Genomic DNA, 17,156 nt, shown 5'->3' with positions numbered 1-17,156 from the left:
TGATCCTCCACCTCAGAAGTACTGGGATTACAGGTGTGAGTCCCCACACCCAGCTGAGAAACTTCTAATAATAAAAGACCACTGTTCATAAGTTGAATATTAAAATGAATCCAGTGGTTAATTTCTCTTATACTTTAGTTTTTAAAAACTGCAATATGCAGGGATAGTTCTTACAAATATCACCTGAAATAACTCAGAATTAGAGAGCAACTCTTGAAAATTAGAAAATCATACCCCAACATGGATTTTACTGATAATCATATTTCATATGTGACAGACAGTGATTCAATTTGGGACAGAAAATGTTGACTGTGAAAACAGAAACACTAGGAATTGGGAATTAGGAGGGTGTCTTATGAAATTAGTCCATACACATCTATTGCTCCACAAAAAAAAAAAAAACAAATTAATAATCCAAAGTATCAAGCCAGCAAGAATAGAAAAAATGTACTTGAAAATTCACTTCCAGAACTTTCAGAAGGGACTTTTCAAAATCCTTCACATTTCAGAGCACTGGACTTCGCTCCTGGTTTGGACACTAAGAGCACCATAATCATAGTTTCCCTTTTTCCCTGGAAGAATTTCATTATAGGAGCTTTGCAGTTTGATGCAGATTAATTCCAACTCTGTCTCTTCCTTACTAGGCTCTGTGACCTTGGGCAAGTCACATCGCCTCCGGGAGTCATATTTTCTTCATCTTCCCTGGAGAATGGCTTTAGGACTGTGTGAGATCATCTGAGCTGACAGCATGGAAACCTGCAGACCCTCACTAGAGGAAAAGCAAAGCACAGTGGCAGAGTGGGCAAGGTGCAGGCATATGGGTCAGCAGACCTGACCTGCTAGCCCATAAAAGTAGCCTCAGATAAACCTGTTAATCTCTTACCCTCAGTTTTTTCATCTATAAAATGGGAATAACACTTCTATGCCTCACAGATTTGTTATAAAAATGAAAGCAGATGTAATTGGCGAAATGAATTAAGCTCCTAGCGTAGCGCCAGGTGCAATGTGAACATTCTCTCCATGTAAGCGTCATCTACTGCCCACCCTTCACAGGAATGCTTTATTCAGAAAAATATGTAACAGAGAAAGCACAGGGAAAGAATGCAGGAAAAACACCAATTGAGTATGCCGTGCTGGAACAAAAATACCATTTACAGACCTAAGGATTACTGAGCTTCCTACTCTTAAGTGTTTTATACAATTAATCTTGTTTAATCTTTACAAAAATCCCACAAGGTAGGTATATTTATCCCTGCTTTACAGATGAGAAACAGAGGCTCAGAGAGGTTAAATGACTTACCCAAAGTCACACTGTTAGCATGTGGTGGAACCGGCATTTGCATCCAGGTTTCTAGAAGTACAAAAATCCACATGCTACCTGAGTCCCTCACTCGAGGTAGTATCCACCCTGCAGCTGCCATCGGTCTCTCCTGACCATGAGCTGCGCTTGCACTGCACACGTGTCTGCAGCATGTGGGACTGTTTTGCATCTTTTAGACATATATACACAAATGCCATTATGCCATAATTACCTTTTTGCAAACTGTTTTTTGACTAAACATTGTATTTTTGAGATTTAGCCATGTTAAATATGTTAGACCTAGTTCATTTTAAACACAATTTAGTTTTCTATCATATGACTAAACTATAGTTTATTCAGTTTGCTACTATTAATAATAGACCAAGATCCCCTTTGTCAGTTTCTCATTATTGCAAGCAATGCTGAAATGAACACCGTTATTTATATATATAAATATAGACTTTATATAAATATAAAATAACACACATATGCAGGAGTCAGTCTCTCTGGACCACAGGATGAAAAACTATGGGCTTCAGGCCAAATTCAGTCTATTTTCTGTTTCTGTAAATAAAGTTTTACTGGAACTTAGCCACGTTCATTCATGTATGTATTGCCCATAATTGATTTCAGGCTCTAACAGCAGAGTTGATACAACAAAGACCATGCAGCCCACAAAGTCTGATGTGCTTACTCTCCAGCCCCTACTCCCTTACTCTCCTCTGCAGCTCCCCCTCTCTAGACTGTACACCTAGGAGTGAAGCTGGGTCTTGGGTTCTGTTCACCATGAACTTAACTGAGTGCCGACAGCACACAATTTGTTATCCAACTGATTTCCTGATACTGGAACGGTTGAGCATATTTTCAAATGCTTAATAAACATTCAACAATAGCATAATTATTTATTCAATAAATATTTGAGTCCCCATTCAATCAGACACTATTCCAGGTGCAAGAAATACAATGGTGATCTAAATCAGCAGAAATTTACAAGTGTTTACAATGTTTTTTAAGATCAGGGAAGAGATTTTGCAATATGATGATGAGTAAAAGAAGCATTTATTTATTCATTAAAACATACATTGAAAGCTTGCTTTGCACAAGAGTACACACGGCACCACGGGCTGTTGTGTAAGACCCGTCCCTTGCTCTCAGGAGGGCAAAATACCACGTATAGACAAGCATGATCTCATTACGTGTTTTAAAAAATATTAGGAACTAGATTCAAAGGTTAATAATGGTTTATGTGGAATTACAGGTGATTTTCATTTTCTTAATACTTTCTAGTGTTTTCCAAGTTTCTTCTATGAGCATGTTATACAATTGTATTTATAACTAAATATAAAAGATATTCTTTGTTAAGACCGGGGTTAGGAAACCGTGATGTCAGGCTATTGGAGCCCAATCTCTTTGTGTGTGTTTTCTGTGTGTGCACCAGATAAAAAGGAGAATAATAAGGCCAGAGCCCAGTGCTGCCTCAGTCACCTTTGTTCCTTGGGTCACAGTTTCAAGACCTCTCTGTATCACACTCCTTGGAACCCAGGGCCTAGAACTAGTAAACAGTTCCCAAAACTTCCTCAGGCTTGGGCCCTTGTAAAGCTCAGCCCTCTCTGGAACCAGAAAAAAGGAAAGGCCAACTTTGCAGGAGCTCTGATCCTGTTACTAGCAGTGACCTTGGGTCTGGGCAGGGTACACAGACACATCTTTGGCTGACAAAAGCAGCATCAGAAAGGCTGTGAGTCTCTCTTGGTAAACTCAAAGGTGCAGAGGGCAAAGAGATGAGGAGTCTTAGTACCCTAGCTAAACTAATCCCCATGTGGAAACATGCTTATTCCACCCTGCCCTGTATTAAGAACATAGGTCTCACTGTATTAAGAACATAAGTTCAGAAGCCAGAAGTATAAGCTGGAAGACAGAGACATAAATGCGATCAGCACACAATCTTACTTCTGCTCCTATTTTCAGTTTATTAGCTATATTCCAATATATCCCAGCTCTGGTTATACTAAAGAGGAGAACATAAATTCCCAAACCAAAGACCCTCAAAACTTTATAAGAAGAAAGATAACAGCACAACTTTTTACTAACGCCATATTGGCAACGTAGGGGGATGTGTTGCAAGGTCCCAGTTAAAAGACCACAGAACAGTTACTCTTATCTTTTAGGCGGAGAAGCTGCCTCTGAAGGAAGACTACAGATCCCCCATACATGATAAAACCCAGAGCTTAGCAACTGGTGGAATTCTAGGAAGACAAAAGGGTCATGAGAATAATACACGGTAATATTACATATACGTGGTAATGTTAACCTGCCTTCTCTACTACTCCACCTCCCAGGCCTCCTAGGTTCCACCCACTGAAACTATCACCTACAGCAAATATAGGATCAGCTATTACCAAGAACTTTTAAGGATTAGATAACCTGGGAAAAAACACATTTGAAAGCCATAAAGTGCTAGTAATAAAATAGCTACCATTTATCTGGGTGCTTTCTGTACCAGGTAAGACGATAAGCACTTTCTATCATTTTTACCTTCTTCCTCACAAAAATTGTGCTAAGTTGGATCTCATTATCCTCATTTTATGGAAAAGGAAAATGCAGTTAAGTGGCTTGTGTAGGCCAAAGAAGAGGATTCCAACCCAAAGCTTTTCCACAACACCAGCTTGTCTCATCAATGTAAGAAATGACTATGATTAGTAATCTCAAATGTAGAATAATAGTCCATTCCTACATAGAACCTGGCACCTCTTTTTAGCACACTGTGACTAAACAAGAGTACTAGGCTAGGGACATGCGGGGGACTCAGTCATTTAAAGGCTCTACCTTGAATGCAGGGGTACCCTAAGCCAAAAGGACAAGGTATAACCTTCCCAGTTCTCTGCCAACCCTGACCAACCCTTGCCAAGGAGCAGGCCCCTGTGCCTGGCCTCTTCTTCTTCCCCCACTCAGATAAAAATAGCAGAATGCATGTAAGGTATCCAGATCTGGAAATGATGATAATTAGCTGTCAGGGTCTTCCCTCCTTGCCTGGGGCCAGTGAAAAGCCACAGGCCCTCTGCAGCACCTGGCCCCTGACCCCTGGGCTCCAAGATTGAGGTAGGGAGTTAGCCTGGGGCCCAGGAGTCATTGCTGCTGCTTCTGCCCACAAGTCTCTCCAAGTCCTAGCCCCCACACAGTCACCCCTGGGTTTGAGCACCTAAAAGCAAATGTCATGCCTTTCCCCCCAGAGCACTAGATCCTAAGACCAATCAACCGTAGCACCAACCCTTTTCTTGTAGCAATACAAAGGGTGGTACCTGACAGCCTGTGCCTTGAACCAACAGAGGCCAGCCTCTGACCACACTAGCCTCAGATAAAGGCAACCTCCGCCCTCTTCCCAACGTCCACAGCATCAGTGCCTATCCACGAAACAGGCCAATGGCTTCCAATCTCCTCAAAGTGTCCCCAAAAGTGCCTACCTTACAGTAGGTACTTACTATGAGTTCCCTCTTTGCCCCACTTCCCAGCCCTGCAGAGCGAGGAGGGGGGTTGATGATCACATTCCTCGGACCCAGCCCAAGACAAATCACCCTGAAACGCCTATTTCAGCTCAAAGTAAGGACCAGTGAACCCTAGAACTTTCCCCGCTGCCCAAGCCGGCAACAGTACCAAGCCTCAGACCCTCAAGACTTAATTCAAGTCACCCCCGACTGAGATTTTCACCCCAGACTCTGATCCAGAATACCGCTCCCCGGCCCGATCCCGTTGGAACCCCCAGACAGACCCTGATCGATAGAGCCCCAACCCCCAACCCGGCGCGGCCGAACCCCTGACCATTGGCCCCGTGCGGAGAAACCCCTCAGGCTCGCGCAGCGACCCTCCCGGTCCCGGGGGCGGTGGACCCCTGGCAGGCACAGCGGCCTCCGCCCGCCACCTCCAACCCCGCCGGCAGGCCTGACCTTGTCGGAGCTCGGGGTCGTCCAGTACGTTGTAGGCCGTGTAGTCGCGGACGCCGTGCAGCCGCAGGATCTGCACCACGGCGTTGCTGAAGCCGCATTGGGGCTGCTCCGGCGTCCCCTTGAGGAAAACCACCACCTTGTCCTTCTTGACCAGCGCGTCCAGCTGCTCCGCCGAACCGCTGCCGCGAGCGCCCGAACCCGCCGTCCGCACGCCCGGACTCCGCAGGCCGCCGGCGCCGCCCGCGCCGCGCCCCCAGCGGAGCAAAGCCGCCGCCGCTCGGCCGAGGGACCCGCTCATTCCCGAACGCTCGCCGGAGCCCTCGATCGACTCAGACCTCGGCTTGCAACTCGACTCCCTCCCCAGCCCGGGCGGCCCGCCCCGCCCCCGGAATCCCTGATTGGACCGGCCCCGAACTGCTCTCCGTGATTGGACAAAACTGGCCCGCAATTACTCAATTCTACCAATGATGTTGCTCGTCCCGCCCAGTAGGTGGGAGGTGGTCCTTATGCCTGAGCTGCATCCTATCGCCTTACAATTGGCTGTGGGCAACTGTTTTGTCAGTTGATTGGACAAAGTGGATGTCCATCAGGGTCACGCTCGCAGGGCAACGAGAGGCAAAACCAGGGGGAAGACGACTTTCCTCTCGAGAGCCGACGGGGCCAGCTGGGATACTCCGGGACGCCTGAAAAAGGCGCTGGGCGGGCTCTCGCCCGTTTCGCGGAACGCCGGGAAGGGGTCACTTCCAGATGAAGGTTCCGGTTCCGGTGTCGGCGGCTGTTGCATTGCCATGGCAACCCGGTTGGCTGGCGCGTGGTGCCAGCATTCCGGGAGGTGGTGGGACTAGGGCAAGCCGGCGTCCCCCTCTGCCAGCCTAGGTGAGCGTCTCCGGTGCCCCCGGAGGGCCGCGGCCGAGTGTGGTCCGTCGTAGGGGGGAGCTGGGGCCTGCCTGGGGCTTCCGGCGCCGGGACTGTGGTCTCGCTTCCTGAACCCTCCCTCGGCCCCTCCGTCCACGTGGGAGCTGAGGCTCTGGCCTGGCCCTGGGGCTCCGGCCTCTGGCGCGGGATTCTCTCTCTAGAACAACTTCTCTTTTAAAGTCTTGTAAAGCGCTCGTGCCTGTGTGATTTCTTCTGGGTTTCGAGCCTCATTGGCCTCCCAGCCCACGGAAGCCCTTGGGCCAAGGCTCAGGAAAGATTTGTTGAATGGGGAACCAAGAAGTGACAAACGTTTCCGAAGCAGGTGCTGGTTGCGAGGCGCTGTACCGGCGCAGAATCTTCTGGGAGACCTGATGCCCAAAGCTTGGAATCAGCGTGAGAAATGAGAAGCAGATACAAACCCGTGTGGCAGTACAGAGGAGAGAAAGAAAGCTTCCTTAGGCCAGTTGCTTGCTCTGTTCTCCATTGTAGTTGTCATTGTTTGACATATGTTGTATTTACTCGCTTGTTTGTTGACGTCTCTCCCAGGCACTCGACGTTATTCACTGCTGTATCCTCAGTGCCTAGGACAGTGCTTGGAACGTGGTAGGTGGTCATGTTGGTGGAAGGAATGAATCGAGGAGAGCAGGACTCAGTGGAATTGCTGTGTAATCTGTAGTCTTGGAGCCGCACAGGGTTGGTGCTACCCTGGAGCACACCAGACTTGCAGAAAAAGCATACCCCAGAGGAAGCTGAGGCATGCCTGCTCAAGCGCCAGCGGTTCCATGTGCAATTTTCCTCTGATAGTTCCTAGGTACTGTTGCCACGGTGATAATGACTGTGCCATGTCATTATCTATTCACCAACAGTAAGAGAAGCTTGGCAGTCGAGATATTGTTTAGCAGATGGAGTGGTTTCTGTTGGACACTAAGTACTGCTACAAATCACTTTTAGAGACCTTGAGTATTTTTTTAAACGTTGCTGGAGGTGACCAGCATTTATCCTTTGAGAGTGCTCGCATTTAAAATCAATTTTCGTTGATTGGTTGTTTCAGTTATTGTTTTGGCTTGAACTTGGGGGGGGTTAACTTTTGATTTTAACTTCGGGCCGTTCCCCGGAGTTTTTCTTTGTTTTCTTTTTTTCCCCCCCCCCATTGTTATTGTTGCTTGTTGATTTTCTAATGTGGGACAGAAAATGGATTAGGTGCTTAAAGAATCTTTTTGTTTTTCAGATTCATTGATTCCTAAATCAGAGGAACAAGCATCATGAACAGAAATATATAGAAAATGCTGTTATGTTGAAGCATAACTTGTTTCAGAAGTCCAGCATCTGGTGCACTTAACAAGAGAGCATATATTAAATTCTTTCCAAAATCACATTTTGTTCGTGCTTATATCGTAGTACATTTTTTGTTTGTCTTTAAGTAAATATTGGTGATTTGTCCCTGAAAACCTAAGTTGTTTTTTGCTGTCAACCTTAATAACAAACAGGCTCCCCAAAAGAAAATGATATTTATACAGGAAAAGGGCATTGCAGTGGGAGAATGTGTGCCATAGTAAACTATGTTTGTATTCAGGGAGGTAAAGGAAGACAGGTTTTTGAAGGAAAAATGAGGATGATTACATAATAGTCTTGAGGTAATTATCCTTGGCTACAAGGATCAGTAATGAGGGTGACAGCAGTCCAAGGTTGGAAAGGCAGTTGCTGGGCAGATGTCCTTGCAGGCATATTTTTTGTGTAAGGTTGTGATGGCCTTTGTGCAAGTTTGCAGTTTTTGTAGAGTCTTTTGTGATCGATTTTGTTATTAGGCATTTATGCATGGGAGACCTCTTCATGGCCTTCCCCAGGTCTGTTTGTCACTTTTCTTTTAATACAAGTGACTCCATTTTGATTCTGGCAGCTTTCACATTGCCCACTCTAAACCGTCTAAATCTGCCTTTGTGTTGCCTGGAATAGGGAGAAGAATTTGCAAGCTTATATTCTGAGGACCTGGGACATAGAACAGTAATGGGGAGTGTCACACCCCTTACCTAGAGTATAATACTGGCTTCAGAAGCACAGTTGTCTTTTTTAGTTGTTACGTGTGTATTAAATTGAAAATATAACTGTCATTAAAGATTAAGGGTAATCTGTGAGCAGGAAGAGTATAAAGCCTGTGGTTTTCAAAATTATAGTGGAGTTGCTGTGTTATGTAGGATATAACATACAGTATATGAGATGCTAAGGATAGGAGAAAGCATGTTGGTGCTCGTTGAAGGAGCTGAGAGGGGACGTCTTTGATAGCATGAACAGGAACAGGGAAGCAAATCATGTATCTAAAGTGAAGAAATTGAAACAATACATTTAAATTTTTAGTAAAACCCAACCCAAAATACAGTGAAATGTCTATTGTATATGTTAAGCAGATTTTTTTCCTGCCTTTGGTTTAATGCCACTCTTGGAGTATTAGCACCAAGCATCCACGATTTTAAGAAGCAAAGAAAACAGTATTTAAAATATTTCTTCCAAAGCATCAAACTTTTGTATATAATTTGGCATTTTAGTTTTGAGATTTCTCTTTAGAAAACCTGTAATGAAAACATGACAAAATATACTTCTTAAATAAACAGTTGTCTTTAATCTGCACCTATGCTCAAATATTTTAGAGTATTTTGAACACAAGCAAATAGTCTATGTCAGTTTGTGATCTCTGCCTGTGGATATTAATGGGGAGGTGGGGATGGGAAGTACACAGAAACTTATGAGAATCCTGGGATTTTGGTCACAAAATGCAATTAAATTCCAAACTAATCATGCCACGTAAATGTGCTGACTCAGGCATCCTAAAAATGTTTTTTCTTCCCTGGGCTTATTTATAGATAAGGCGTCACTATATTTGGTAAAGCTCTTTCCTACCAAATTGTCCCAAAGCAGATTCACCATTGAATCCAGAGTGAAAATTCTCACAAATCTGGGATCGATTGGTTCTTCCTTTGTCAGCCTCACGTGAAGAACTAGCGTGGGATTATTGAGCCTGAGCTAACGCTTGACCTGAACGTTCAGCATGTCAGTGTTTCCATCCCTTTCCATTCATCCTCAGCGCTGCGTTCTTGTTTGTTCAGCAGTGCCCAGGTCTTAGAAAGTGAGAGTGTATTTCTGTGTACAAGAGCATGTGATAGAGAAGTGTCTCCGTCGGGGCTGGCCAGAGTATTCTGCACGTGTCATATTAAGAGAAAAGCGGCTGCTTGGGTGGACAAGGGGCCGAGCCACCAAACATTCCTGAGCTAAAATAGTGTCCGGGACTCAGAGTTCCGTCGATTTCAGCTGGAACCTGAAACCTTTCTCTGGTGCTCTTAGCTATTATTCAGTAATTTTAGATCTTCACTGCAGCCCTGGAATCAATTGGATTCCCTGGTGACACCAAAAATAATATAATGTGCGAGAAAGCAAAGCAAAACCCAGCCCACCAAGAGAGTTTTTTGAATCCCTAATGCAGAGACAGAAATGCCTTTTGGATTTTGACTACCGCTATCTGGCAAGGCAGCTGGTTTATTAATACTTCCCTGGCCATGGGAGTGGCCTCAGCTCTGCTAATCGCTGGTGCCCACATGCTGGAGGCAGGCTGGAGGCAGGAAGGCAGGCCCTGCTCTCCTTGCCTGCACTCAGAGTACTGGGTGAGTGAAGAGAAACGGTGTGCAGTAGATGAGGTTAGTTCAGTCTAGAACAGACCATGGGAGATAGGTGATGATTTATGAAAAGCCCAGATGGTGGAACAGAACCTGATTCTGTCCTGAGTTCCAGTCCTAAACATCACTAAATACTCAGGAGTTCTTTTTGACTTTCCTCGGATTTTTCCACACCTCCTATTTTCCCCCTCATGGATTTTTGAAAACTATTTGTGCTGTCTGCTGAAGGTTATACGTATTTCAAGATTTCTTTATATGAGGGCTACAGAGTTACAAGGGGTCTATTTGCACTCTATCCCTCTGCTCCTCTATATTTACCCCAAAATGATAGTCTTGCAATTATCTTGTACTTTTTTATTCTTTAAACCACCTTTGTCTGTTATATATACATGAGTTCATTTGAACCTTACATTAACCCCAGGATAGCAGTTATCAGATATTTTGGTCTCCAAATTATGTTCTCTTTCATATTTATAACATCTGTTGACAGACATTAGCACTTTGTGTACCTCTGTAAGTTTTGTTGCCTTCACGTGCAGTTTTTGTTTTCCTGCTGAACCATAGCATCGCCAGCAATTCCTACGGAAAATTAAGTATCTCGGCTATCTTTGGTAGCTCTGCATGTGTATACAGTGAATGCAGAGATGATTTTTATGCTTTATAAAATCACAGTGACAACGATTTCAACCCAAAGATCCTATTTTAAAAACCCTAAGCCATAGCTTTCACTTCTGACAGTTGTGTCCTCTCGTCCCCATGCTGCTTTCTCATTGAGGACTGAGCTCCTTGGCTATATGCCTTCAAAGTCACATCTGCTGGCCTTTGTTCTATTGTGAGCCTTATTTAATTCCTAGGAAAAGAGCCTGAATCTCCTGTAAAGTGGTGTTAAGAACGAAGTGGTAATCATAAAACTTGTTAAGCCTTTTGATTAAAGGTGATGAAAGAATTGTTGACTTTTCCTCAGCTGACTGTTTAATGAATTTTAATGTTTTGTTTTATGTGTGTCTATTTTTACCAGCAGATAGTTTCTGTAACTCAAATTATTAATTACATTCTAAAGACTTCTGAAAAGATCCCAAGACCACAGAGTATAAAAAGCAAGGAGCCAGTGCTGTTGTGTGTCAGACCTGTTAGGAAGATTTATCTGTTAGCGGAAGTTTATATCTGCCTCTGATAGTCACTGAGTTTGCAGCCAGAAGAACATTTAGGAAGTTTAACTGTTTTCATTTGAGTAATTACTAAGATGTATTGCCAAGGCCATAAATACTCTTTACTGTGAGTCAGAATTTCACTTTGTGCTTCAACCTTTGAGCCTTAATCATTTCATGCCTTCAAAATTAAGTCTTGCTCTTGTGAGAATCCAAGCTCCAGCCTTCTTCAACAATTCATCTAGCAAAGAGAGAGAAATTCGCCCCAGTTTCATGGTGAGGAAGGGATGGCTCAGCTTAGAAATGGGATGAGACATTCTTTGCAGTAAAAAAATGGAGGATTTTGAATAATATTTTTTCTGTTTTGATGGCCAGAAAAATTCTATTTGTTAATTCTAAACTTTATATTTTTTGAAAGTGTAGCCTAGTGAGATATTATTAGTATCAAATTTCAGTGGTCCAGAGTTTCAAAGAGTTTTAATCAAAGACATATCATAAACCAATTATATTCTGTTTAAGAAAAAAAACAGAAAAAGGGAATTTTTTTTGAAACAGGCTTACTTGCAAAATTGGGTAACCGAAAGAATTTTGTATTAAAAGTCTTAAAGTTCAGAGAACAAGCCTGTGATTAAAAAAAGAAAAGTCTTGAGAAGCCGCCATAATTAGCGTACCTTCTTCCCGCTCCAGATGTACGGTGATCTGACATTTTCATGTAGCTTTATCAGTGCGGCCCTAACAGGACACGTCGGTCCAGCTGATGTGATATTCCCTTTGGTTCATCTCTTCCCTGTGATCATTCACACATACTGTTGGCTGTCTGGGTATAGGGCCAATACTATCCTCTTACTTGAAGAAATTTTTGCTTGTGTTCAAAAATACCACATCTTTCGTTGGGAATAATAGTAAGAAGAGTTAAAACACACGCTTTTTTTTTTTTTCAGAAAGTAAAAAGAATACATCTTTCAAAATCATTCTGTCGAGAAACTTGGGGCATTTTATAAAGCGTCTCTGTCCTACCCGGCAAGGCAGGCAGGGGGCACTAGGCTGTTTTGCTTGGGAAGCTGGGGCAGCCAGGAGCCAGGAAGGGCCGCCCGCCCCGTAATTACACACAGTGCCTGGGACTTAATCAGTTTGCCCACTTCTAGGAGGGGTCCCTCGGTTCTCACGCAAGGCCTATTATTTTAGGGAAGGGCTGACTTGCTTAGTTTTCTAATATAGCTACAACGAATTAGAAGCAGTAAATTTAAAAGGCTAACACTAAAAGAAGGAAGAAGAAATGACTGATAGGTCAACAGGAGATTAAAAAATAAGCAGCAGACATTCTGGAATTTTTTTTTTAAAGCAGAATTCTGAGAACATTTGATACAAGAAGGGGCACACAACCTTCACAAGGGATTATTCCCTGTGCGGTAGAGCCTTGTGTAATGTTTCCAAGTAACCTCGAAAAAAATTATTTCCACATACTCGGGGTAAGAAGTCAAGGAAACATACAGTTTATTTAGCTTCCCAGCAAAAATTATACACACAGAGTTTAAGGTTAGGTTTATGTTAAAAAATAAACTTCAAAGGAATGCTTTCTTCCTCCATCATGCCAGATAAACAGTTTTATTCTGACTCTTACATATCTCGTATTTGTCCGTGGTAAACACCTTAGAAATGCTTACTAAATTTAATTAGGTGGTGAGGGATTGAATGATATGGCATAAAACCGAGGATTTCTAACTGTAAACCGAATGGGCTTGAGAGAGCTCAGCTGGTATTAGATCAGAAAGGGCCATCCGCAAAGCGGTTCTGCCAGTGCTGATGCGCGATTCAATCCAGGACATGCCCTTCAAGGCATCAAAGAATACAGCCCCTTCACTGGCCTCGCTGCCCAGCCCTACGTTACGGCTGTCGGGGACCAAAAGCCCTTCAGGGAGTGTATGTATCATACTTTTATTTATTATGCCCCGCCACACACACACACACACACACACACACACACACACACACACACACACACACACACTAGACCATCAGCTTCTAGTTCGGCAGAATTCATTTTTGTAACTGGTGCCTTAGCGCCATCCCTGGCACTTAGTATGTGCTCAATACATAATTCTTGAATAAAGAACACGTGGTGAACAGCACAGACAGTATCTCAGCAAATCCCAAATTGTGTGAAACTCAATATTAACCACAGGTGCTGTAGGAGGTGAAGGAACATTCGGCCCTGGAGCAGTGACAAGCTCCGTGCTAAGCAGGATGGTGGGTGGACACTTGACTGGGTCTTGAACGAAGGGTAAAGAGCTTCCACAGAAAAGGGAGGGACATTCTGAGAAGAGGAAACAGCCAGGGGAAAGGCACAGAGGCCCATGTGCTCCCTGGAGGAATGCCAAGTCATCTCTTGAGAAATGCAGAGACGGGGACATAGCTAGGGTGAGGTCAGGTGGAGGGGCCTTAGGATCTTGTCGTTTGGGCGAGAGGTCCAGAAGGAGAGTGAACTGCAGAGTATTTGAGCTGTCACGCTGGCAAGAGTGTTGAGGACGGATTGGAGGTGCTGAGCTAACAGAGGGAGGCCAGTTGGGAGAGAGTTGTAAGATTTAACCATTCCCGGTCTCTGGGTGGTGCCAGGGAAGGGCTGCCACACAAGCCGAGTTGGATACCTTGAAGGTAGGATTGGCAGCATCTGGTGCTGGCTGCGTGGGGAGGGGCTGGGGGCTACTGCCTGCTGATGCAGGGACCACGGGGGGAGGAGGAAGGAGGGTTGCAAAGGTGAAGTCATGAATTACTTTCAGACATTCTGAGTTTACAGAAACCTGGGAATCATCTAAATCACCAGGTGATATCTGAAACAAAGCGGGGGATTATCCAGATTATTGCCTCTACGGCTCTGGATCTATCGATAAAAGAGATTTGGGCAGGGAGGGCAAGAAAAAGAAGAGGGCAGAGAAGAAACGCCCCCCCACACCCTGGGGAAGGCATGTGGCTGGGGAGGACAGGCCATAGGGAGAAACGGGAGCAAGAGCTTCAGCAGGGAGGGAGTGATCGGCAGTGTCAGAAGCCAGAGAGCGGCCAGGTGAGGGCCAGGGTCTCCTGGACTTGGCAGTGGAGGCAAACACGGTGTGGGCCGAGGCGATCTGTGTTTCCTGACCTTGGGCGCTTCGCGGAACCTCTCAGGGGCTCTTCAGCATGACAGAGTTGTGTCCGTGCATTTGCCAAGTGTCTTCTGGCTATTATTCTTGTCTGTGTGCGAGCCTTTGTGTTAGGCCATCTCTGCAGTTTGTGAAGTGAGCAGGTGGGGGCCAGTCAATTTGCCCGTAGTCATCATGACACAAGCAAGCGTTTCCATTTGGCTGACGAAACAGCCTTGGTTGCTGAAGCTGCTGGTCCCATGGCATCGACCACTCCCACCTTCTCTCCTGCCTACTCAGGGGAGTTGCTCCTGTCTGCCGAATATGGCTTTTCAATTAACCAGGAGGCGAAGTTAGCGGCGCCAGCCATTGCTCTCAGCATACCAAGTCTACAACATCAAAGATCAAATTTAGGATTAAAGTTCTTTAAAATCTTAAGCCCCTGCTGCGGCTATTGCAGTTGTGAGGGCTTGCGTCAGTCTGTTTGGAAAGCATCTGTTCTGCATGTGTTCGGTGCCAGTTGTTTGCAGCAAGATTCGAAGGTTTTGTGGCTACCACAGTGAAAGTCAACTTTCTCTGTTAGGGAAGTATCGTGGCCTGTCAAGAATTGTCACCAAAAGAACAGGTTTTATGCAGACACATGAACCTATTTGAATTGAAGAGCCCCTGTTACTCAGGTAAAGGGATAAGCTGGGCCCCAAGTGTGGGTGTCCCCAAAGAGCAGAGCACCATCTGCTCATATGGCCATGGGTGGGGATGGCGCAAGTGTCCTGCATGGGTTCCACTGCCCGAACTAGGGTGCCAAGGCCACACCTCTGTGCGTCTGCCAGGACTGAGCTTGGAGCCTCTCCTGGCGTCCTGGGCACTCTGCCTATCTCGGGGCGCTTCTGATATTACCACGTGTTCAGAACAGCCATGCCTGTGGAAAGCAAGGAGAGAACACTTCAGCAAATTTCAAAAACGTGTCTCCAGGGAGCAGAAAGAAGAAAGATTTGTTTTCCTCAGTGGAAAAGTCTTCCCTACTTACAGCCCATTCACGATTTGATTTCTGTCATGAAGTTTTGTTCAAAAGCACAGCAAGTGGAGGATGTAATTTACCCTAGTAGTACACATTTGCGCAGAACCTCAGGTTTGCAGCACATTTTCATCGTCGTTACTCTATGTGAGCCTCGTGACACCTCTTACAGAAAACAGAACCAGAACTGGCCCCATTTTATAGATGTGAGGAGGTGACGCGGCTCATCTCCGCTCATGGCTGGGGAATGCATCGCAGAGAGACGCCAAGTCAGGAGACCTCGATCTAGTGAGCGTTTCCCTCTGCCAGCCCACGCCACAGCTGGAAACCCTGGCAGGATCAAGGCTGCATCTAGAATTCAAAACAAAAACAAGCAAACGGGCCAGGTTTATAGTACGCTGTTGTTTAAACCAAAATGGTGGAGCTTGAAGGGCATGCAGCCGTGAGTGCTGTGAGTTAAGAATAATCGCTCATCTCATGTGTCTAGCAACCAAGGAGTAGCTGAGCATGGACATGGCTTTCCTGGAATGTAGCAATTCAGAGAATATGAAACCACATTCATTATCTGAAATGAAACCACATTCATGATCTGAAATAGGCTCAGCCGGCCTGTGTGTGTTATGGTATAAAGCTGAGGACGCTGATGTTTTTCTTGCTGCATGTGCAGGTAATCCACGTAACTGGAGGGTTCAGCCTTTCTGTGTCTCTCTCTCTCTCACTCACATAAACACACACACACACACACACACACACACACACACACACACGCAGGCTGGTGCTCTTCCTCTGGCAGCAAATAAGTCACACACAGACTTCTCACCTGTTACTAAAAGCTGGTGCTTGTTTCTTTGCAAACTATTTGAACTTCTCATCAATAACCTTGACCCAGAAGGAACTCATTATTAACACTTTGGGCTCAGCATAGCTCTGTGTGAAAATATAAGCTAGAAACACATTGGAATTTAATCATGACCAGAAAAATGTCCTCCGCTATTGTTCTCAGTCAGACAGACAGATTCGTAGTGAGTAAAAGTGTGGGCGCTGGGGTCGGATGCCTGGGTTCGTACCCTTGGTGAGTCACGTGATAGCTGTGTGACGATGGGCAAGTTATCACCTCTCTGTTTCCTCATTTGTAAAACGGGATGACAATAGTAGCTATCCTGAAGGGTGGTGATGAGGATTAAATGAGTAATATAGGTAAAGGCGTAGGACTGTGCTTGGCACGTAGCCCTTAATAAATGTTAAATATCATTATTACTCTCCATCATTCAAGATGCATCTCACAACCCACCTTATCCAGAGGAGCTTCCCCCAGACGTCGGGCCTTCACACCTCTCTCCCGTCTCCAGATTCCTCTGAGTCAGTTCTGTACTGTGCGGTCTAGCATTTGATGACATGCAGTGTTATTTTATGATGTCAGTGTTTCCTGTGTCTTAATGTTGCTTCCAGTAGACTGTAAATTTCTGGATGGCAGGAACCATGTAATTTTCTTTCGTTGGATTTTCACACCTTGAGACCCGATCCTGAGAAATTACTGGGAAATTAGGCCACTTAAACATCCTTGGAGTGTGTTCATCACTAGGAATAAGGAGGAAAAGTCTGGTGGGGAGGGAGTGTATGTGGCTACTATAGCAGTTGAAACTTAAGATGCAAAGAGTTAGGTTGATACAAACACCTGTACAAAATGTTTGTAGCAGCTTATTCATAATACCCCAAAACTAGAAAAAAGCCAGGTGCCCTTCAACAAGGGGTGGTTAAACAAACCGTGGTACGTCCATACCGTGGGACACTACGCAGCAATAAAAAGACTCTCAAACTCTAGGTAACAGGCAACAACCCGGACTGATCTCCAGAGAACTACGTTGAGGAAAAAAGCCAGTCCAAAAGGGTTACATTGTGTCTGATTCCATTATAGAAATGGAATTATGTAATATAAATGGAACATTCTTGAGATGATGAAATTATAGAAATGAAAACAGATGAGTGGGTGACCGAGACTAAGGAGGGGATGGGGACAGGCGGGAAGAACAACCTGTGGGGCCCTTCTGGTGGAAATGTTTTGTGT

The 17,156-nt window shown here is 44.9% G+C and overlaps 1 protein-coding gene and 1 long non-coding RNA gene across 2 annotated transcripts in view; one reads left to right on the top strand and one right to left on the bottom strand.

The window, feature by feature from the left end:
• GLRX5 (glutaredoxin 5) overlaps positions 1 to 5,572 on the bottom strand; it is a 9,183-nt gene extending 3,611 nt beyond the window's left edge. Inside the window, exon 1 of the mRNA XM_012650085.1 lies at positions 5,239 to 5,572. Coding sequence (XP_012505539.1) covers positions 5,239 to 5,536 — 298 coding nt within the window. The 5' untranslated portion in view covers positions 5,537 to 5,572. The remainder of the gene's footprint in view (positions 1 to 5,238) is intronic.
• A 297-nt stretch (positions 5,573 to 5,869) lies between these two features.
• LOC105814962 lies at positions 5,870 to 7,517 on the top strand. Its single transcript, XR_001137717.1, has 3 exons — positions 5,870 to 6,114; positions 6,476 to 6,756; positions 7,382 to 7,517. It is a non-coding gene; the product is annotated as an uncharacterized LOC105814962 (long non-coding RNA).
• The last annotated feature ends 9,639 nt before the right edge of the window (positions 7,518 to 17,156 follow it).

The sequence above is a fragment of the Propithecus coquereli genome, unplaced genomic scaffold (genome assembly GCF_000956105.1).
Source record: "Propithecus coquereli isolate 6110/MARCELLA unplaced genomic scaffold, Pcoq_1.0 Scaffold310, whole genome shotgun sequence".
Lineage (NCBI taxonomy): Eukaryota > Metazoa > Chordata > Mammalia > Primates > Indriidae > Propithecus > Propithecus coquereli.
This window is presented reverse-complemented; position numbering and strand designations above follow the sequence as displayed.